Here is a 22,196-nt window from a genome sequence, read left to right as displayed (position 1 = left end):
AAGTAGTTTTTGAGAAATCGTCTTTAAAAGGTAAATATTGTAAATAGGGAAAATCTCTATGCTTGCGAGTTACGTGGCGCACGATGTCATTGCGTAAGATCATTTGCTGGTAGACAGGAAAATAACCTTATTTTTCTGAGCCGTTTGTTGTACATTTTTTTAATTTTTTTTAGGCCTGTTTACACGACAAAGTAACGTTGCGTTACGTATCTTTACGAGTTCTAGGGATTAACAAATACAAAATATATAATAAAAGTATACCGCTTACGAAATCTTGCGTAAATTCCGCTTCGGCTACAAAACTTTACGAAATCTTACGTAACTTACGCAAACTTTCGTACGTGTGAACCACTCTGTTCTTTTTTTTTTTAACTTTCTATTTGCTTTTCAGTTCTGCCAAATGGCCAACGCACCTAAAATTAAAAATTTTATTATCTTGTAGATCTATGTTTTGCTAGTTTCAGAATTCAAAAAATAAATATAATTTCCTTAATAAATTTTTACATGATTTTTAGGAATGTTCTTGTTTGTCGTTTATCCTCGATCATCTCTTAATACCAAGATCAAAAGATAAAGAATTAAACAAAGTGAGTCCAAAGGAAAATATTAATTAGAAAAAATTTAATAAAACGTTATTAATAATTTGAAATTAAAAAAAAAAACTGAAAAAAATATTTAGGATCCAAATGAGTTGGATTTATGGGACAAAGATTGCCCAGCATTATCTAGGGTTCTTTTATCATGCCTCGCCGTCTCCCAAACTCACCCCTCAGGCCCACCTAATGCTGACCCTCACGCGATTTTAGTAACAGAGTTAAAATCGGCGTTAAATAGAGCGATGATTGGTCCAGAATCAACAGAGAAGCATAACAAACTTAAATGTTTACTGGAAATTATATCGTAAGTTTTTATTTGGAAAAAATTTTGGCATTAGTATGGCTTAAACCCAACACCTTTCGGCTCACAGTTTGATGCCATGACTGATATACCATACTTTCAACTAAAATTATTTATATTGGTGTTGAAAATATATATACGTAGATATGTGGCCTTTAAATTAAAAAAATCTTATTTGTGGTGCGTGGGTAATTATTACCAGCAAATGTCAGTTGTGACGTTACGACAATTAAAATGCTGCTCTGGCCAGGCAATTGATTGATTGGCATATAAAATTGCAATAAAAATTTTAATTTGAGCATTTTTTGTAAATTTTAGTAGTATTTGGGCATTTTTGTACAACTATAATAAAATTTATGTTTTATTTTAAATTTTTAGTAAAAAAATCACAATGCCAAACTGAAAAATTTTATATTTGTTTTTCTTATATTTAGAACAATAATAGATTGCACAACAAAGAGTCCAAGTCAAAGAAATAGAAGAATGGTTGGTAGAAATATCAAACAAGATCATACCCCGGATAGTCAATCGGGTAATTTTAAGTTTTAATAATTATATTTAATATTAAACTGATGATTTTTTTTACATTCTTAACTTTTTATTACTTTTTTTTTGTTTATTTGCCATTGCTGGCTGACTTCACATCCTAAACATAGAGTATCATCAGTTACTCTGACCCAGTCTCAAGTTTCCTTTGGCAGTTTGAGATATTATAGATTATAATTGCCCAAAAACTAAACTGCTGATTAATACAGCATGAAAGCCATGGGGATTAAACTCAAAATGTCATGTGGTAAATCCGGTTGTTCTTACTATAAACTACACTGCCGAACTAATGTAGTTTTTCAATGGAAAAAACTAGAAATTTTCTGTACTGGTGTTTAAATACTTAAACTATAGTTATGGGTCTATGAGGTTGATCGAAAAGTCTAATAAAAATAAATTATTTATTCAGGTTATGTTCCTCGGATGATGATAAGAAAAGGATTGGCCACTGATTTAGCAAAACTGCCACATTTTATTGACCTCGGATTAGCTGGTGTAGCTGACACTATTAACACTGCTTTACGGCCACTCGAGGTCAGTATTTTATTTATTAATTAATGCAGATAATAATTTAATGTTAAAATTTTGGTGGTTTAAATTTTTTTTTTTTTTTTTTTTTAGATTTTAACTCGCCCTTCAAGCTTTCCGGCTCTTCCCAAAACTCAACCCAGTACCAAGAAAGGGGAAACCCCAGCCAGCACCCAAGAAACTTCTGCAACAACTGAAACTACGTCTGCAAATCAAGAAGAGGTAATTAATTGGAAACACTGAAAATTGACTTCGCAACTTTTAAAACTGAATTAGCAAAATCTAGTTATGTAATTATTTGGCAGCACTGGTAACTAACTTTTTCCTGAAAATTGCATAATTATTTGGCAACCTTGAGAATTAATTTGTTTTAAACCCGCTCCACTTAAGATTTTTTATTTTTAGTTTGTGTTGGATATGTTGGTTGCTATGGTGAATAGAAATCAATCAAGCGAAAACCAAGATAATAGGGAAGAAGGTAGATTTTAAAACCCCCTTTTTGTCAATACTCAATTATATGAATTTATTAAAAATAAAATATGTTCAGTTATTTAAAAATTTTTTTTTTTTTTGCAGAAGATGAATATATGAGTGTTTTAGCTGAAGAAAGTCAAAGTCAAGAATCAGATTTACTTTATCTTGATGCTTGTAAGTGAAATTTTGGCAATAAATATTTTAATACTTCACATAAAGTTATTGGTAATAGTTTTCGACAAAAAACATTTGTCCAAATGGACATATTTCTGAAAACGTTTTTTGGGAGTTAAAATTTTTTTTAAAAGGTTTTTTTTTCAGGGCGGGATAAGGGGTAAGAGGGGGTTAAATAAAAATTGGTGGGAGGTTATTTTTATATTGACATTTATTTGTGGGTTATTTTTTTTTAAATACTAAAAAAATTTTAACATACAACCCTCTATTGTTATAAATAATTTTAATTGTCTTTCAGCCGAAGAACAGCCTCCAAGTCAACCTCCGGAAGAAGATCATGAAGAAGAAGAAGTGTTCATGGAGACGATCGAGCAAGAGGAGGGAAATGCATCACAAGGAGAAGAAGATGATGATGTCACAGAGGGGGAAGATGAAGAAGAACAAGATGATGGTTTTTACAAAAAAAAATTTTTTAATTAAAAAAATTATTTTTTTAAATTCAAAAATAAATATTTTTTTAGCTGATAATGAGATAGTGGTTGACGACGGGGAACACACGGATGATGATGTTATTAATGATGTGTTAGATAATAGTAGTGTGATTGATCTTAATAACTTAACCGACGAGTTATCAAGTGAAGAAGGAGATGATGATGACGATGATGTAAAAAGTTATTTTTTATTTAAAAAAGCTAAAAATATATATAAATGACTTTTAAGAAGTGGATGAAATACAATATTTTCTTGTATTATTAAAAACCAATTTACTAAATGGCCATATTTCTGAAAATCTAAAAAAATGAGTTAGGGTAAAAGTGGGTTAATTGGAGGTTTGGGAAATGTGTATTTCTGATAAAAAAGCGTTGATGACATCATATTAATGCATTTATGAAATCACAACAATTAAAATTTTTTTTTTAGGATGAGGAAGATCATGAAGATGAGGGATCGGAGATGGATAACGGGGATTTAGATGAAGAAGATATTCCAGGTGGGAAAATTATTTTAAACGTCAAAAACAATTTTTTTTTTGAAATCAAAATTTTTTATAATAATTTTAAATCGTGAACTGTTAATAAAAATTTAAGTAGTGTGCTTTATCCTATTTTTTTGTGATTTATTCAAGGTTATGATGATCTAAATTATGACACTTTTGTTTATGACCTCATACAAGGAGATCAGCAAGACAATGATTTATTTATTCGACTCGAAAATATTTTTGGAGGTAAAAAAAATTTAATTTTTTTAAATATTTTTTTGTAAATTATGCAAGAATTTTATATTATGACATCATAATTATCAAAATTTAAGGGGGAGGTCCTGGAGGAAACCGTCTTCCTCAACAACTTCTCTCAATGAGTGATCACTCGACACGGAGGATTGCTCTTCCAGTTTCTCATCATCAGGAAGAAAATAGTCAAACTTTTCAAGCAAGTAAGCACTTTCCAATTTTTGCTCAACATAGTAAAAACTTTTTTTTAAATCAATTAATAGTTTTTTTTATAAGTTTTTCATTTTTTTGAACTTTTTAAAAAAATTTTTTATTTCTAGATCGTGCTATCCCGCCACCTCCTGGCACAGTTGCCACATGCCACCCACTCCTTGTTCGTCATGCCAACCACCAACAAATAACCGACAGTAACGCCACAACGGTGCCACGTTCTTACTCTCAAGCTGCAGGTGGCAGCAATCAACCTGACGGGTGGAGCCATCGAGTAATGAGAAACAATGCTTTCAGTGCCGCTAATGTGGCACAGAGGCAAAATGCCGCGGCACAAGATGGTGGGAACCATACAATTCATTTACATTACACAGGAAACGCACAGCCAAGAAATGCACCAATGGTGTTACAAAGGTTTAAAATTTTTTTTTTTTTTTTGAAAAAATTTTTTTTTTTTGGAAATTTAACAAAAATATATTTTTTTTAGATTATTGGGCCCGGCAGTTGCTCAAGATATACTTCAGATTTCAAATTCACTGTACAGTGAAGGTGGAGGGCGCGCTCAAGTGGTTGTTAATGCTGATGACATCACTAACAACTCGGATGACATCATAGACGGAATGTTTTTGGTAAAAAAAAAATTTTTTTTTGGTAATTCTCAATTTTTTTAATTACACTTTTAAAAATAATTTAACTTTTTTATTTTAATTATGAACTAAGTTACTTTTTATTTTTACCTTAAATTTTTTCTTTCTAAATAGTTTACAAAAATCTCACTTTTTTTTTTCTCTATTTTATTTTACAAAACTAATTTTTTAAATTTTGTTTCTCCAGGACAACATGTTTCAGTACCAAACTGGAGTCCTCTGCACGCAATCCTCATCCAACGTTCCGGATAATGTTCCCTCCTCCCTGGCTCGATGGGTTGAGGAAAGTTGTGTTCTCGATGGTCCTAGTCTATATGATTGTTTATCATGTAAGTTCTGATTATTGTAGCTGTTTTTTTACTATACTTCGGCACTAGCTATTAAGTTCATACTCTTGATGGTCCTAGTATATATGATTGTTTATCTTGTAAGTTCTGATTATTGTAGCTGTATTTTTTACTATACAGTAAGTCCTGGCATTTATGTCCATACTCTGAGGACTTTAGGTTTGATTCCCATTAATGTCATATAGTGATGTGCCGATTAAAATGCTGATCGCAAATTGCCAATTTTTGGACGTGTTTTGCAATCACCTGAATAAGGTTCAAAGAACGGTAATTACGCAACATTTAATTTTACGTCACAAATAAACGTGCCATTTACGTGCCTTAATCACATAGATTTCTATAAACTTTTTTGGAATATTGAACATCATATTTCAAATAGTGACGTATACTTTTATAACTCTACGCAAAATCATTTACGCGCTAGTAAATGTGCCTTTTTTGTTCTTAAAAATTATTCTGAATGTTACAATTGGATATTTTAACAAGTGTGTGAATAAGTGAGTAGAAATAATTAAAATACAGAGTCAATTTTTTTGTAATTTATTAACGATAAGGTCAAGTTATTGAATCGTAATCACGATCTAATCGAAAATAAATATTACGAGCCGATTTCGATCATAAAAAAGGAGATTAGCACATCACTAATGTCATATTGGTTTTTTGTTTTGTTGTAAAAATATTGTTAAAAATTATTTTTCATTTGTAAACAATAAGATTGTTTCTTTTATTCTATCTTTTAATTTTTTTTACCTTCTTTGAACTTATTTTCGAACAAGATACCTAAATTTTAAAAAATTCATGTTTTCAAAGTTTGTTTTTTTATGATTTTTGGCAACTTAAAACTTTAGGCATTGACTTAGACTTTAAAATGCCTGTTTTGGGCTTTTAACTTTGCTAATTTACTTTGAACTTTAATAAGTATTTAGTTATTACTCGAAACATTGAATTGTTTTGTGTTACAACATTTTTAGTCGATTTCTACTGATTTTTTTGAATTAAAAAACTTTTTTTTTTTGTTTTCAGTGATCAAAGACGATATTGTTGCCCATATTCTGAAAATAAGAGACTCTGACCTGGAAGAGAGAAAGAAAAAAAGAAAAGAGGAGAAAGAGCTTAAAGAAGAAGAGGAGAGAAAGAAAAAGGAGAAAAAAGAGAAGGAGAAAGGAACCAGTGAACCAATACCAGTGATTGCAACACCAGAACAAGTAAATTCACCAAATTTTTAAAAAAAAAATTTTAAAAGAAAAAAAATATTTTTTGCAAATTTTAAATATAATTAAATAATTGCAAAAAATGAAGACCCATTTAAACTTTTTTTAATAGACAACAGAAAATAGTAGTCCAAATATTGCAACACCATCTAATACACCAGTAGCTACCAGACCTGATTCACCATCTCATAATAATGGTAAGTGTTTAAAATATTTATTTTAAAAATGTTTTTGTAAAGTTGTTGTTAGATTGCAGTTTTTAAACGGTGTGGCTGTGGGTCATACAACTTTATTCAAATTGAACTATATGTCGTTGTTAAATTATATTTTTAATTTTATTAATTTTGGTTGTATAATTAGTCTGCAATCTTAGTTTAAAACTTTGTCCCCATAAAAACGCGAATTGACGTCACTCTAGTAGATTATGACGTCACAATTAAATTACACGTCGTTTTAAAGTTCTCTTGATAGCGAGATTAGGTAAAATTGTTAAGGTTTAAAAATATTTATGGGTCTTATTATCTTATTATTCATAAATTGTTATAAATAGGCTAAATTTAATTTTTTTAAAAGTGATTTTTAAACTTAAATTACGAACGATTTATAAAAATTTGAGTTATAATTTTTGCTGCGTTTTTTTAGCGTTACATTCTGCATGTTTTAATATAAAAATGTTTAAACAACAGAAAAGCTGAGCTGTTCACTTTAATATTAGACTTGAATCACTATTTGACTTAAATTTTGTTTAATTAAAAATTTATTTGACATTGGGCCAAAATGAGGTAGTAGGTTATGCAGTTGATGCCAAAACTATTTCCATTGGCAAAGAAGTTACTGTGTAATCTGCTGTCTTTCTGGCTCGTGTAACTTTCGACCACAATTCGTAGAATTCACAGGAAAATGTTATTGCTAAAAAAAATTTAAATTCTTAGTTAAATTTTTTTTATTTTAATACATTATTAATCTAAAATTAATTTATGCCCGCAACAAATTGTTAAAACAACAATGTTAATATTAATAGTTGTAAAATAAAGTATAAAAAAAAATAAGTAAAAATGAATCAAAAAAAAAAAATTTGGATGAAACAAATAAAATAAGTCAAGTTGAACTAAAAAAGAAAAAAGTTAAGATGAAACAATTAAAATAAGTTAAGTTAGACTAAAAAGGAAAACAAATTAAGTTGAAACAAAAAAAATAGTTTGAGACAAACCCCTCACAAAAATTGCGATAAAACAAAATAGAAAATAAGTTAGGACAATCCAAAATACAAGTGGTTAAACTGAGGTAGTGGATTCTGCCGTTTGTTCTGAGTAAATTCTTCAGATTGGGAGATAAACGGTCGGACCTACAATCTCGTTTAAAACTTGAGCCATCATCTAATCAAAATTGTTAAAATTTAGATAGTAAATTATTTGGTTTACTTAAAATTTAGATAGTAAATTATTTGGTTTACTTAAAATTTAGATAGTAAATTATTTGGTTTACTTAAAATTTAGATAGTAAATTATTTGGTTTACTTAAAATTTAGATAGTAAATTACTTGCTTAACTTAAAATTTAGATAGTAAATTATTTGGTTTACTTAAAATTTAGATAGTAAATTACTTGCTTCACTTAAAATTTAGATAGTAAATTATTTGGTTTACTTAAAATTTAGATAGTAAATTACTTGGTTTATTTAAAATTTAGATAGTAAATTACTTGCTTAACTTAAAATTTAGATAGTAAATTACTTGGTTTACTTAAAATTTAGATAGTAAATTACTTGGTTTACTTAAAATTTAGATAGTAAATTACTTGGTTTACTTAAAATTTAGATAGTAAATTATTTGGTTTACTTAAAATTTAGATAGTAAATTACTTGGTTTACTTAAAATTTAGATAGTAAATTACTTGGTTTACTTAAAATTTAGATAGTAAATTACTTGGTTTACTTAAAATTTAGATAGTAAATTACTTGGTTTACTTAAAATTAAGGTAGTAGTTTTTTTGGTTTACCGAAAACTTAGTTTGTAAGAAACTTAGTTTACTAAAAAATGAGGTAATAGTAACTTGGTTTACTTAAAATTGAGGTAGTAGGTTACGTTGTTGAGTTGCGATTCAACTAAGGGAGATACAATGTGACCTCCTAACCTCCATCTTAAGTTACCCCCTATCAACAAACATTTTGTCAAAACTAAAATATCAAAAACGACATTCACAATGTTAAACTTTTTTTATCTGGGCTGTGATGGACTGAGGTAGTAGGTTATATCAGTTGAATAATATTCAACAAGGGAGGTGACTGTATAACCTACTAACTTGCCCATTCAGTCTCACTATCATCATTGAAACCAACTAAGTTTTATAACATTTATTGGATTTTATAAACTGTTACTTCAAGTTGCCTAGGTTACTTTCAGGCAGAAAAGCATTAAAAAATGGCGTATTTCATGGTTTATAATTTTGACTTTGTGACTTTTTAAATTGGTGTAAAAGATTGTTTTGTTTTTTAAAAGTTCGCTTATTTGGCAATTCGCTATAAATCAATTATCGTAATATGGTCACAAAAGCACTTGGGAATTTGCATGGGTACCACAAACAAAAAATTGTTTTATTTGAAAGCCTATAAGTAAGCCTATCCAAGTTTCTTCAATATGTTAATTCATTGTATTATTTTCTGTAATAATAATCACTGTTTTGTAACAGTATGAGGTAGTAGGTTATGCAGTTGAAGCAATTATTTTTATGCTGAAGGAGATAACTGCATGGCTGGCTAGCTCGACTGTTCAAATATACTTTCAGCTAAACATTAACTACTTTTAAAGCTAATAGCATGTGCAGTAATGCTGTCATGCTGATAAGGTGTCCAACTTAAAAACTATTAAATTTGGTTAAATAATTTTTTTTATTTTTTTAAACATTTTCAGCAAGAAGTGAAGCAATTTCTGATTTGCAACAAGCACGTTCCTCTCTACTGGCTGTTAGTGGCCAATTAGAAGGATTAAGCGTAACTCTGGAACAAAACAGCCAGTCTGATGTCTCGGACAGTGGACCAACTGACACAGAAAACAGGCCAGCTGACCCAGTTGCGACTCAGAGCAGGGCTCATGACATTATTGACGATATTGTAGCGGCCGCTGTTGAAAGTCAAGCAGAAGGTTGGTTAGAAAAAATTTTTAAAAACACTTATTTTTTTTGTATGTATCTTTATCCTTGATGTTAAAAGGTCGCTCTGACACAGTCTCGGGTTGTGGGATATTATATAGATTATAATTGGCCAAAAATTATTCTGCTGATTAAGTGTTAGCTTAGCAGGAGTTTATACCGATTATAGCATCCTACTCAAGGGCTCTACAGCATAAGAGCAGTGGGGATTGAATCCACGACCTCATGGTGGTGTAGCAAGTGTTCTTACCACTACACCATGCTCCCCGTTATCTTTACTACTAAAGGTTAAAAGCACGATCCCCAATACTTTTTCATTTAAGATTTTTTGATTATGGTATTAACACTACCTAATTTATTTTGATAAACGCTCGGCTGGTTTTTAGACTTCAATCTTGTATATAATAATAAGTGTTATTCTTATATAATAATAAGTGTTATTCTTAAATCAAGAAAAAAATATTTATGTAAAAGTCTGCTTAATTTAGGGCAGCAAAAATGTTTAATTTTTTTAAACAAAAAAATTGTAATTTTGTATGATTTAATAAACAATAATACAATAACATAATTTTTTTTTAAATTTGTTATATTTATTTATTTTATTTTAACGAATGTAAAAATTAGTTTCTTGTTTAACAATTTTTTAGATCATTCTGCTGAGGAACCACCTAGTGTTCAAGGTTAGTTTAATTAAATTTTTTTCTGTTAATTGATTTTAAATTATTTTTAAATGTATGTATGTAACGACATAAAAACAACATCAAGTTAGCTGCTTTTTAATTATATCTAAAACTGCCAATATCAACTCTACATATTCTAAAGTTACTTTAAGTTAAGGCTGTAAATAAACCTTTTCACGAATAAAACTTTTTTTTTATTTAAAACAGATTTTTACTATTTTTTATTTTTCTAACAGATGAAAGAGAAGGCACGCCCACTAACATGGACACTAACTCACCTCAACCTATTCCTACTATGGAAACAATCCAACCTAATCCTATAGAAACTACTGATTCTTCCGCTGCTAATGTTTTCGTGATGCAAGAAAATACAGTTGAATCTGATGCACAAAGTAAGAACATTTTATTTTTTATCAATTTTATTTTGGAGGGATGTTCTCATTAAAATGAGTGATCGTAAATCACAGATTTTTAAAGATTTTTTGCGATCACCCGATTAAGGGCCCAATTCGGCAGATCGGTAAATCAGTAACAAGTAGGTATTGCAGCACAAATAAACACTCACTTTAAATGCTTGACCACATAGATTTCTATAAACTTTTTTAAATATTGTAACGTCATAATTAAAATAGTGTTACGTACATTATTATCTGTTAATTCACTACAAAATCCTTTACAGCGTGTCATTTCTGTGTTAGTAAAAGTGCCGTTTGTTATGAAAAAAAAGAACCCCTTTAAATTGTACTTAATGTTCGCTTGAATATTTTAACAAATGTGTGAATAAGTTAGATGAAGTTATTACCATGGTCAAATTTTTAGTAATTTGGTGACGTTAAAGATAATGATTTTTCGGTCATGTGATCGGATTGTGATCGCGAACTGATCAAAAATATTATTAACGATTGCAACGCCGATTTCGATTATAAAAAATGGCAATTAGCACAATGGTTAGAACACTTTTATTACTATATGATGTCTTAGATTTATTCTTCACTGCTATCATGTCAAAGTGCGATTGATTACAACGCTATAAGTCATATGAACTTATTTTTTGGTAACTCAAAAAAACATTGGCAAATTAATTATTGGGCAGTTGTAATCAACATTATCGCAAAATGCTTAAGCTAACTTAAGACTAGGTGAGAGTAACAAATTAAGTTACGAGCTTAAAGGTGGCTTTTTTGTGAATATTTAAACGAAATTAAAATCTTAGTAATAATTTCTTATCATTAATAATGGCAGTATAAAAAATAAATTATTTCAATTTTTTTTAGGTGAAGCTAGGCCATCCAACCCATCCGCCTCCACAGCTGAAGATAATCAACAAATAATGGAAGGTGTGGATCCTTCTTTCTTGGCAGCTTTGCCTGCTGACATAAGACAAGAAGTTATTAGGTATCTTGTTTTTTTATTATTATTGTGTTAAAATTGTCAAATTTTGCGAAATAGTCTGTATTTATTACTTGTACTTTATAGTCCCCAAATAAAATCTTGCACTTTCTGATCTTTACCAATTACCTTTTTACTTCATAGTTTTAGCTAATTTTTTATTTTACTTACAATTCTCACAAATTCTTTCTTGTAATTCTCACAGAAAAACACAATTTTTAATCATTTTGTTTGTTTTTTTAGAGAACAATTATCGCGATCACACCACCTCCGACCACCCGTGACCACTTCAACTAGCCAATCAGGAAGTGGTGTAAGCCCCGAGTTTTTAGCAGCGTTGCCGCCAAATATTCAAGAAGAAGTTCTCGAACAAGAAAGAAGAGAAAGGGTAAAAATTTTTAGATTTTTTTAATTTTTTTTCGTTTTTAGATCAACGTTGGGTACTTAGTGTTTCATGACAGGATATAGTGTTTCATGACAGGATTCATAGTGTTTCATGACAGGATTCAATTAACTGGTTTTGAGTAACTTTTGTTTATGAATTAAGTTGGTTGTCGGTATGGCCTTTTAACTATAGCGATTGCACGAAAATTACATTTTAGTTATTGTGTTAATAAGACCCCATTGGTGTTCATATAAATAATAGCAAGATATGGCCCTTTAAGGCAACACAGTGTTTCCCACACATGATTTGGATAACTTTATAATATTGTATCATCATAATTAAAATAGTGTTTCGAACTTTTTTATTTGTTAAATCTACATAAAATCATTTACAGCACATTATTTCTGTGCTAGTTAAAGTGCTGTTCTTTTAAATTGTAAGTTACGTTAAATATTGTTGCAAATATGTTATTAAATTGGTAGAAGTTTTTAACATGCAGGGTCAGTTTTTTATTAATTAAGTGGCAATATTGTTACCGATTTTTCGGTCACGCGATCCGATCTAAATTAACAATTACAATTGCAAGCTGAATTTGATCATAAAAGCTGAAATTTGTAACTATACATTAATATGTGATTTTAAATTTTTTTCTTACTTTTTTTAGTCTCGAAACACTCAACCAACAACATCGGAAGAAAATATCGACCCAAACACTTTTATCCAAACTTTACCGACCGAACTGAGACAATCAGTTTTGTCAGACATGGACGAATCTTTGATTGCAGTTTTAAGCGAGGAACTTGCGGCCGAAGCTCAAACTTTGAGGGGGGATGCTGAGGAGAGACAACGAAGGTTTTTACAGGTTTGTGACTGATTTATAAAAGTTTTCTTTTTTTAATTTTTAGAATTTTTTTTTTAGGTTTTTAGAAAATAGTTTAGAATTAAAGTATTTTATTTTAACTTTTTATTTATTAGTCAATTATGGTATTTAAAATATTTTTAGGAACGAATTTTATCTCATGGAGTCAATTTACTTCGCAACGGAGCTCCCACTCGTGTTCGAACTCATGACCCCGCGACCGATGGTTGGGGTGGTTTTTTTAGACGACGCCCTGGTTTTAATAACCGCAACCCCACCAGTCAGCAACCCACTCAAAACCCTGTCCCCCGACAAATCTTAGATCATGAGTCGCTATCGTGTTTATTAATGTTGTTATTTGTCGAGGAAATAAAAATGAACACCACCTCACTCCACCGAGTTTTGCGAAATTTGTGTTACCATCCACCAACCCGAGAATGGTTAGTTGCTACTTTGATGTCAGTGTTGCAGAGAGCCGGTGATGTCATCATGCCAAAAGGGGATTCACCACTTGAGGTCGCTGAAGCGAATAAAAAGAACACCTCGTGGATGTCGATTCGACTTGAACCGGCGCTTGGAACTAGATCGACTATTTTTCAGGTTCGGGTTGTATTTAAATATTTTTTTAACCCTTTTTTTTATGATTATTTTACACTACTTACAAATTTTTTTAATTTTTTTTTAAAGTTATGACATTTTATTTAGAAAATCTAATAGGTTAATTTAAAAAAAGATTAGTAGTTTGGTAAACAAGTAATGACATTGGATTATGAATGAAAAGGCTTTAAGTTAAAGCCTCACCAATGTCACACTATTGACTCCTGTTTACGGATTGCTTAAACTCATCATTAAAAAAAATTAAAAAAAAAAAAAACTTTATGTTTAAATTTTTTAGCTCCACTCGGTACCGAACTCAACACCCCAAAGCTCTCGTAAAACTCAAAAAGTAACAGAACAACGAAAACAAGTTTTTATTCACCATCAAGCCGCTCCGTTGGTGTGTAGACATGCAATTGACGCTCTTATTATGCTCGCAAAAATTTTTCCGAATTATTTTGTCACTCTTGAGTCTGCTAAGTTTAGCAAAGGTGATGGCTGTTTAACAGGTGAATATATTTTTTATTTTTATAAGAAAATCACATTTTTTAACTTATTTAAAAAGCAATATATTTCTTTTACAATAATTTTTCCACATTTTTTATTAAAGATCTTTTTTTTTTAATATTTTTTACCAAATTTCAATTTTTTAAACTAGGTCAAGTTGAAACAGATTTTTGGGATATTTTATTAAAACTTGATTCTTGTTCCACGCAAAAAAAGAAATTATCCTCAAAACAATCTCACTCTACTGAAGGTAATTCAAAAAAAAATAAATAAAATCATTTAAAAAAAATCCCCCTAAAAAAAAAAGTTTGATTTAAAATTTAAATTTTTAAAAATATTTTAGAAGAAACTTCAAAACCGACAAATGACCTCGGTATGACCTGGTTGGGTTGTTTAATGAGAATGTTGGGACACCCGGTGGTGAAAAGGAGTCAGCAGTTAACCGATCGAATGCTAAGGTTGTTGGCTCAAATATCAAGAAGTATTTCAACATCACAAACTCAATTTAAAAGAGGTTTGTTTAATTTTTAAATTTTTTAAAACTTTTTAACTTTAAACAAAGAGTGATACTTCTGCCTCGACAAAGTTTTGGGTTTACTTTTAAGTTTGGATTAATAATTATTATTGGGATTTTATAAACACCTTATGCAACCGGCAGCGTGGTGTAGTGGTAAGAACATGTAGTGGTAAGAACACTTGCTACACCACCATGAGGTGGTGGGTTTAATCCCCACTGCTCTTATGCTGTAGTGCTCTTAAGTAAGGCGCTAGAAGCTGTAAAAACTCTTGCTGAGCCAATACTTAATCAGCAGCATAATTACCAGGCAATTATAATCTATATAATATCTCAAATTCCCACAGGCAACTCGAGACTGGGTTGGAGTAACTGAAGTTACTCTATGTTTGGGTCACGCATTTGACCTTTTTACGTCGAGGATAAAGATATATAAAAAAAGGAATAAAGCCAACTAAATATATTTACTTTCACAAAGATTTAATTTTGTGCCCCTTAAATTTATGAAATCCTATTTTATATTTTTTATAATATTTGTTTAACAGGTGAGCCTGACACAGTCGGTGAAAATGTGAATACAACAACCACTGAATCAACAAGTTTGAACAATGTTTCTAATACTCAAAATCAATCCGGGTCAGTGTTTTTAAATTTTTGTTTTAAAATTTTAAAATTAAATAAATATTATTTAAAAAGTTTTTATAAAAAGATTTTTGTTTTAATATAGATTAGTTACAATAAACCATTTATTGCATTACAATAAACCAGTTATTACATTACAATAAACCAGATACAGCAGAATACACCAGTTATTTCTTTATAATAAACCAGTTATAACATTACAAGAAACCAATTATTTCTATAATAAACCAGTTATGCATTACAATAAACCAGTTATTTCATTACAACAAACCACTTATTACATCACAATAAACCAGTTATAACATTTTTATAAACCAGTTATTTTATCACAATACACCAGTTATTTCTCTAATAAACCACTTATTACATCTCAATGAACCAGTTATTTTATTACAGTAACGAAGCTGAAGAAACCAGTGCAGATACAAACACCACAGCAACCATGAGTGCAAGAGCAGGAACCAGCAACACCAGTACTGTTACAGCACACCATGCTGCACCATTAACCAGTACCACTTCTTCTTCTGGGTATTTGAAACTTATTTTGTTTAATTTAATAAAAAAATTTAACAGCTTGAAATAAATTATTTTGTTTATCCTCAGTTATTGTGCATCAATAAGCACGACCACCGAGGTAATGAAAAGCACCCGCAAGATGGAGCTAGAGATATCTCTTGCTGTCGGAGTTTTAACATCCCATGCTTGCTCTGAGGAGGGACTGGAGGATGCAACATCCCTCTTGCTCCAGCTTTCAAAGTCCTCTTCATCTTTAAGATTGCTTATTATTAATCTCTTACTGGATGGTAAGTTTTAAAAAAAAAAAAATTTTTGAATTTTTGTTTTTATTTTAAAAATCTTTATATTTTTAGATTGTTTTTAATTATTATTTTCCTTTTTATTACAATTTTTTTTGTCAAAATACTAAATATAACTAATTTTTTTTTAAAATTGATCTATCACAAATTGTTTTTAGGGGCGCAAAAACTTGGCACCCAACTGGGTGACCAAATCCAGATTTTATTGGGTGAAATAATGGCTTATAACCAAAAACAAACTGAAAGTGGGGCTACACAAGCCCCATCTACATCTCGAGGGGTAATAACAAACAGGTGTGTTGATTTATCTGTTAATATTAATTGATTGGTAATCCCCATAAAAAATTGGTTAACTGATTTTTCAGGGGAAATTGTTTTTTAGCTGAAATCATTTTATTTGTCGTAACATCGTTGCAACTAACTTATGCCTGTGATAATTTAACTCACACCAGCACTTTTTACTAAAATACACATAGGCAAAATACACATATATCAGGGTACGAATTAACAGTTAAAAATCGATTCGCTAAATGTCACACGAGGTCACATTTTTAGAGCAATGATCTTCGTTTTTTCATAAAACTTGACTCCTAGCTGTGCATTTTTAAAATGTACCACTCTTATGGTAACTAAAGTTAACCTACATTGTGCAACAACTAAATAAAATGTCATCTATTATAAACTACATTTACGCAGGATTATATAGATGTAATTGAATTAATTCGAAACCAGTTTAAAATAGTTTTGCAAAAAATACCTAAAATATACACAAGTGTTTTATTATTATCTGAAACATTTTTCGTTGATTTGCTATTTCTAATAATTTTTTAAAAATGATTTTTTTTTAGCAAACAGCAATCCATTATTTCGTTCCCTGTATATAAATTTTTTTTTTATTTTCAAGTGTTGTATAATAAAAATATTTTGAATTGAATAAAATTTTAAATACATTTTTAACCTATTTTCAGGTTTGATTCAACTTTATCTGTTGTTTTATCTGCAAAGGAAAAATTTAAAAGATTGGGTCACGAATTACAACTCCCCTCCATGCAGGTTTTAACAAGCAAAACATCTCACCAGGTTTGTTATCTTAACATTTAAATAAATAAACTGAATTTTTCTTAATATTGTTTTTTTTTCGTTACAAAATTAATTTTTTATCGTCAATGTATAATGACTTAAGAAAAATTTTAGGTTTAACTTGCAACAATGCCACACTATTTGCCCTTGAGCCCAGTGTTTATAGTTGCTTAAACACATTCAACTCTTTCCAACTAAAATATAAAAACCTTTTTTTTTAATTTAGTTAAAATTTTTGTACTAATTTTTTTTTAGGCATTTTTTCTGCGGATCTTAAAAGTGATCATTCAACTTCAAAATTCATCCAAAAATTCGCCGATAAATTTAATATCAGATCGAGGTGGAAGTCAACTAAGGAACTGGAGAGCAAGTAAGTTTAAAACAATTAAATAATTTCTACTTAATCTAATCAAGCTCAAGACAGAAAATTTTAACAAAATTTAAAAATTTTATTTGATAATTTTCTTAAAAAAATAAGTCTTTACTTTGGGTATTAAACTTAGGACTGTAACATCAGGGCAGTGGGGATTAAACTTAGGACCCTAGTGTCATGATTTATATTAAATTAATTTACATTTAGATGTCTGATGGTGTTGGGTTATGGGACCAAAGGTTTCAGGTGTAAGTCCCACCAATACCACATCTTTCTTTAAATTTGACTTTTACGAATAAATTAAACAAGACCCTTAAGCTATTTTTTTCTGATAAAAAAAATATAATTTTTTACTTTAAGATGTTTTGGAAAAAATTAAACAAAAATTTTTCCACAGATACTGGATTGTTAGGAAGAGTTCGAGACACAGTCTCCCAGCTTGAGAGGGAAGCAAGTGCTCTTCGAGATCTTATTCAACCTCGACTGCAAAGAAGCACATCGAGTACTACTGCCACAAGTGGTGAGAATGCTGCCTCGAGTGGTCAGTCTGAACCCGAAAAAGGTCAATATTTAACAAAAATAAAAATTATTTTTGATTTTTTAATCTAAAATAAAAGACTTAATTAAACTTTTGTTTAATATCGATGCTGACATTTTAATTTAAACCATTTAAATGACAACCATATTAACCATTTCTAAACCAATCCTTCTCCGGCAAAAAAACTGACCAAAATTTTTGTAAAAGTTTTATTAAAGAATCTGGTCTTAGGTAACATTGGCAGATATTTTTATAATTCATTTTTTGTTTATGACATCACAGAAGAAACACGGTTGAGTGAACGGTTACAGTTGGATGAATTATGGGAAGTTTTGGGAGAATGTTTAAAGGAATTATCGAAAAGTCATGACCAACATGCTGTCCTAGTGTTGCAGGTAAAAAAAGATTTGTTTTTACATTTTTTTTTAAATTTTTTTTAGAAATATCATTTTTTTTTGAAAATTTTTTATTTTTTAAATAAATTTTGTTTTTCGAATAAAAATTGGATTAATATTAAAAATAAATTTTTTTTAGTCTGCTGTCGAGTCTTTTTTCTTGGTTCATGCCACAGAAACTTCTCGAACACAAAGCGGCCACCAGAGTGAGCAAGAGAGCAGGGAGTCGCAGCTGTCGCACATCAACGAACAACCGCCAGTGTCGCCAGGGCAACCAACTGGTAAAATTTAAAACTTTTTTTAAATATTTTTGTACACTAATTAAATATTTTTATTAAAAGCAAATTTTTTTTTGTGAATTTTTAGAAAGTACTTCAGATTCAAGTGCAACCTTATCATCCCAATCTTCTCTCATAGATGCGAGTATGCCTTTGGATATGCAGAAATTCCTAAGATTTGCAGGTTTGTAAATTAAGCTGTTTTTATATTTTTTTAAAAAAATTTTGAAAATATTTTTTGGAAATAACTTATTATTAGTTTCCCAGCAGCGTGGTGTAGTGGTAAGAACACTTGCAACACCACACATGAAGTCGTGGGTTCAATCTGATATCATGCTGTAGCGCCCTTGAGTAAGGCGATATAAACGGTATGAACTCCTGCTGAGCCAGCACTTATTCAGCAGTACAATTATCGGACAATTATAATCTATAATATCCCAAGCTGCCACAGGCAACTCGAGACTGGGTCGAAGTAACTGATGTTACTCTATGTTTAAGTCGCGCATTCGACCTTCCCGCATCGAAGATAAATATATATATACAAAAAAAAAATTTTACATTCACGATCTATTTATGACACCTTGCTCAAGGCCATTATAACATCAGAACAGTAGACACTTTTATTTATTGTGAAATAAATTATTTAATTTAAAATATTTTAATTTTTTTCTTTAAATTTTCTCATATTTAGAAACCCACCGAACCGTGTTAAACCAAATCTTACGACAATCAACAATCCCTTTATCTGAAGGTCCATTCTCAGTACTAGTTGATCACACCAGAGTGCTCGATTTTGATGTTAAAAGGAGATATTTCAGACAGGTTTGTGTTTTTTTAATCAGTTAAAAATATTAAACTTAAAAAATGAAGAAAAAACAATTTGTATATTTCAATTATGGTTATAAAATAACATCAAATTTTTTTTAACTTTCTTATTATGACGTCATTAAAGGAACTTGAAAGAACGGAAGAATCAACATCTCGTCGCGATGACGTTGCGATCCGCGTCCGCCGCGATCATCTCTTCGAGGACTCCTTTCGAGAGCTGCATCGTCGTTCTCCCTCCGAGCTGAGATCCCGTTTGTATGTCGTCTTTGATGGGGAAGACGGACAGGATGCGGGAGGAGTTTTGAGGGAGTGGTATCTTGTGATCTCACGGGAGATTTTTAACCCCATGTACGCGTTGTTTAGGACTTCCCCCGGGGATCATGGGACTTATACAATCAACCCCCTATCTTATATTAACTCGAATCATCTCTCTTATTTTAAGGTAAGAGTTCTTGCTAGTTTTTAATTAGTTTACATTCGTTTTAATTTTATTTTAAGTTTATTTTATTATAATTTGACGTTTGTTAACAACTATTTTACTTTTTATTAAAACAAGTCGATAGCCTGCCTTACGGTCGAAATTGTTATTGTCGTATTAAGATCACATCTTTTTACTAATGTTTGTTCGCGCACCACAAATGGCAGTTTTTTTTTAATTTTCTGCGCCTGTGAATTAAACACGTAGTGCTCTAAGCTTTACTATATATAGAATTTGGGTCATTTCAAGCTAATGTTTTTTAAATTTAAATATTACATTTACAATTTTCTTAAAAAGTTTCGTTAATTTACAGTTCTTACAATTCTTTTTATTACTTTCACGTTTTTTGTATATATAAACTTTTCTCTTTATACCTTTACTTTAGCTCAATAATCAATATTTTTTTTGTATATATCTTTATCCTCGATGTGGGAAAGTCGAATGCGCGACTTAAACATAGGGTAACATAAGCTACTCCGACCCAGTCTCGAGTTACCTGTGGCAGTTTGGGATATTATAGATTATAATTGTCCAGTAATTATTCTGCTGATTAAGTGCTGGCTCAGCAGGAGTTCATACCGTTTACAGCGCTTTACTTAAGCGCGCTACAGCTTGAGATCAGTGGGGATTGAACCCACGACCTCATGTGTGATGTAGCAAGTGTTCTTACCACTACACCACGCTGGCCAATGTATATCTTATATTTGGTTATTATTATTTAATAATTCTCAAATTGTTGTAATTTTTACAGTTATATTTGTTTTAACTTTTTTTTGTTTTAGTTTGTAGGCCGAATCGTAGCCAAAGCCATTTACGACAACAAACTGTTGGAATGTTATTTCACGCGATCTTTTTACAAACATATTCTCGGAAAAGCTGTAAAGTACAACGACATGGAAGCAGATGATTATGAGTTTTCGCAAGGTCTTAAGTATATGCTTGAACACGATATCACTTCACTTGGTACAGAGCTAAACTTTAGCGTCGAGGTAAAAAAATAAAAAAATTTTGAATTAGTTTTATCAAAGTGTTAGATTACAGAGTTTTGCAATTATGTAGGTAATGTATATAGCATGTTAGTATGGTTGACAATGACTCACAAAATGCCTTTAGAACCTTTAAAAAATGTCTGTGGTAATTACAATTTAATTTTTTTAAATACTGGAAAATGATTAACATGAAAAACCAGGTTACCATATTTTTTCGCGTAACGTAGAAAGTACTAGGTAGCGTAGTGAATACTTTTTACGTCAAAACAAGAGTTTCCTTTTCTTTTTCTTTAAGTTGTATAACTTTAAAGTAAGTAAAATTATTTACAGTTAAATACATTTTTGTGTTCAGTGACACCAACTTTATTAAAAAAAGCCTTTTCTTTAGATTGAGGAATTTGGTAAAAATGAAACACGAGATTTAAAAGAAAATGGAAGAAATTTACCGGTGTCGGAACGGAATAAAAGAGAATATGTTCATCTTGTGTGCCAGGAGAAAATGACGGGCGCCATTAAGAAACAACTCGGGTAATATTTGATTTCAATAAATAAAATGGATTTTAAATTTAAAAAAATATATATATAAAAAATTAAATATAAGAAAAAGTAATTGTTTTTTTTTTAATTTTTAGTGCTTTTTTGGAAGGTTTTTATGAAATTATTCCAAAAAGACTGATTTCAATTTTTGACGAACAAGAATTAGAACTTCTGATTTCAGGTTAGAGTCTTTCTTCTACCCTATAATGCCGGCGCGTTGTATAAATTGGAACAAATAACTTTACTGCATAAGGTCATGAGTTCGATTCCCACTTCAGTTATGCCATAGCGCTATAAAGTAAGATGTTATAAACGGTAAAAACTTGTATCGGCAAATTAGTTATGCCGTTATTATATTCACAATATCCTGAAAAGGCTCATTCAAGACTGGGTCAGGGTAACGAGTGTTAATCTATATTTAGGGAATAAGGTTGGCCTTTTTACATCGAGGATAAAGGAATAGAAAAAAATGTGTTTTTTTTTGTTTCAAGCAATTAACAAAATTTTAAAACTTTTTCAGGGTTGCCAACTGTTGACATCGATGATTTGCGACAAAACACGGAGTACCACAAATACCAACAAAGCTCGCTGCAAATCCAGTGGTTTTGGCGAGCTTTGCGATCTTTCGATCAAGCCGAGCGGGCCAAATTCCTCCAATTCGTGACCGGAACCTCAAAAGTTCCACTTTTAGGCTTTTCTGCGCTGGAGGGAATGACTGGGGTTCAAAAGTTCCAAATTCACAGAGATGACCGCTCCACTGCTAGATTACCCTGTGCCCACACGTGGTACGCTGTCCTTATTTTTATTTTTTTTTTGTTAACATTAAAAAAGTTAATTTTGCACATTTTTTTATAATTTATGTCTGACAAACACCGGCAGCGTGGTGTAGTGGTAAGAACGC

General features: G+C 30.5%; 1 protein-coding gene across 1 annotated transcript in view; it reads left to right on the top strand.

Annotated features, from left to right (window-relative positions):
- The window catches only part of LOC145752220 (E3 ubiquitin-protein ligase HUWE1-like), a 63,951-nt gene that overhangs the window by 41,161 nt on the left and 594 nt on the right, over positions 1-22,196 (top strand). The window contains exons 52-94 of the mRNA XM_082568455.1: positions 516-587; positions 680-900; positions 1,332-1,429; positions 1,853-1,977; positions 2,065-2,193; positions 2,377-2,449; positions 2,548-2,619; positions 2,918-3,070; positions 3,141-3,283; positions 3,541-3,610; positions 3,746-3,844; positions 3,931-4,053; positions 4,171-4,474; positions 4,548-4,689; positions 4,895-5,036; positions 6,078-6,259; positions 6,378-6,462; positions 9,174-9,404; positions 10,059-10,091; positions 10,328-10,483; positions 11,366-11,486; positions 11,724-11,868; positions 12,530-12,727; positions 12,869-13,324; positions 13,620-13,830; positions 13,980-14,078; positions 14,172-14,342; positions 14,888-14,978; positions 15,381-15,512; positions 15,588-15,787; positions 15,958-16,093; positions 16,768-16,879; positions 17,135-17,249; positions 17,650-17,814; positions 18,073-18,185; positions 18,325-18,466; positions 18,552-18,647; positions 19,155-19,285; positions 19,416-19,733; positions 20,552-20,758; positions 21,147-21,286; positions 21,391-21,476; positions 21,816-22,080. Coding sequence (XP_082424581.1) covers positions 516-587; positions 680-900; positions 1,332-1,429; positions 1,853-1,977; positions 2,065-2,193; positions 2,377-2,449; positions 2,548-2,619; positions 2,918-3,070; positions 3,141-3,283; positions 3,541-3,610; positions 3,746-3,844; positions 3,931-4,053; positions 4,171-4,474; positions 4,548-4,689; positions 4,895-5,036; positions 6,078-6,259; positions 6,378-6,462; positions 9,174-9,404; positions 10,059-10,091; positions 10,328-10,483; positions 11,366-11,486; positions 11,724-11,868; positions 12,530-12,727; positions 12,869-13,324; positions 13,620-13,830; positions 13,980-14,078; positions 14,172-14,342; positions 14,888-14,978; positions 15,381-15,512; positions 15,588-15,787; positions 15,958-16,093; positions 16,768-16,879; positions 17,135-17,249; positions 17,650-17,814; positions 18,073-18,185; positions 18,325-18,466; positions 18,552-18,647; positions 19,155-19,285; positions 19,416-19,733; positions 20,552-20,758; positions 21,147-21,286; positions 21,391-21,476; positions 21,816-22,080 — 6,503 coding nt within the window. The remainder of the gene's footprint in view (positions 1-515; positions 588-679; positions 901-1,331; positions 1,430-1,852; positions 1,978-2,064; positions 2,194-2,376; positions 2,450-2,547; positions 2,620-2,917; positions 3,071-3,140; positions 3,284-3,540; positions 3,611-3,745; positions 3,845-3,930; positions 4,054-4,170; positions 4,475-4,547; positions 4,690-4,894; positions 5,037-6,077; positions 6,260-6,377; positions 6,463-9,173; positions 9,405-10,058; positions 10,092-10,327; positions 10,484-11,365; positions 11,487-11,723; positions 11,869-12,529; positions 12,728-12,868; positions 13,325-13,619; positions 13,831-13,979; positions 14,079-14,171; positions 14,343-14,887; positions 14,979-15,380; positions 15,513-15,587; positions 15,788-15,957; positions 16,094-16,767; positions 16,880-17,134; positions 17,250-17,649; positions 17,815-18,072; positions 18,186-18,324; positions 18,467-18,551; positions 18,648-19,154; positions 19,286-19,415; positions 19,734-20,551; positions 20,759-21,146; positions 21,287-21,390; positions 21,477-21,815; positions 22,081-22,196) is intronic.

Source organism: Corella eumyota, chromosome 5 (genome assembly GCF_963082875.1).
Source record: "Corella eumyota chromosome 5, kaCorEumy4.1, whole genome shotgun sequence".
NCBI classification, from domain to species: domain Eukaryota; kingdom Metazoa; phylum Chordata; class Ascidiacea; order Phlebobranchia; family Corellidae; genus Corella; species Corella eumyota.
Note: the sequence above shows the minus strand (reverse complement) of the source record. Positions and strands in the feature narration are given on the sequence as shown.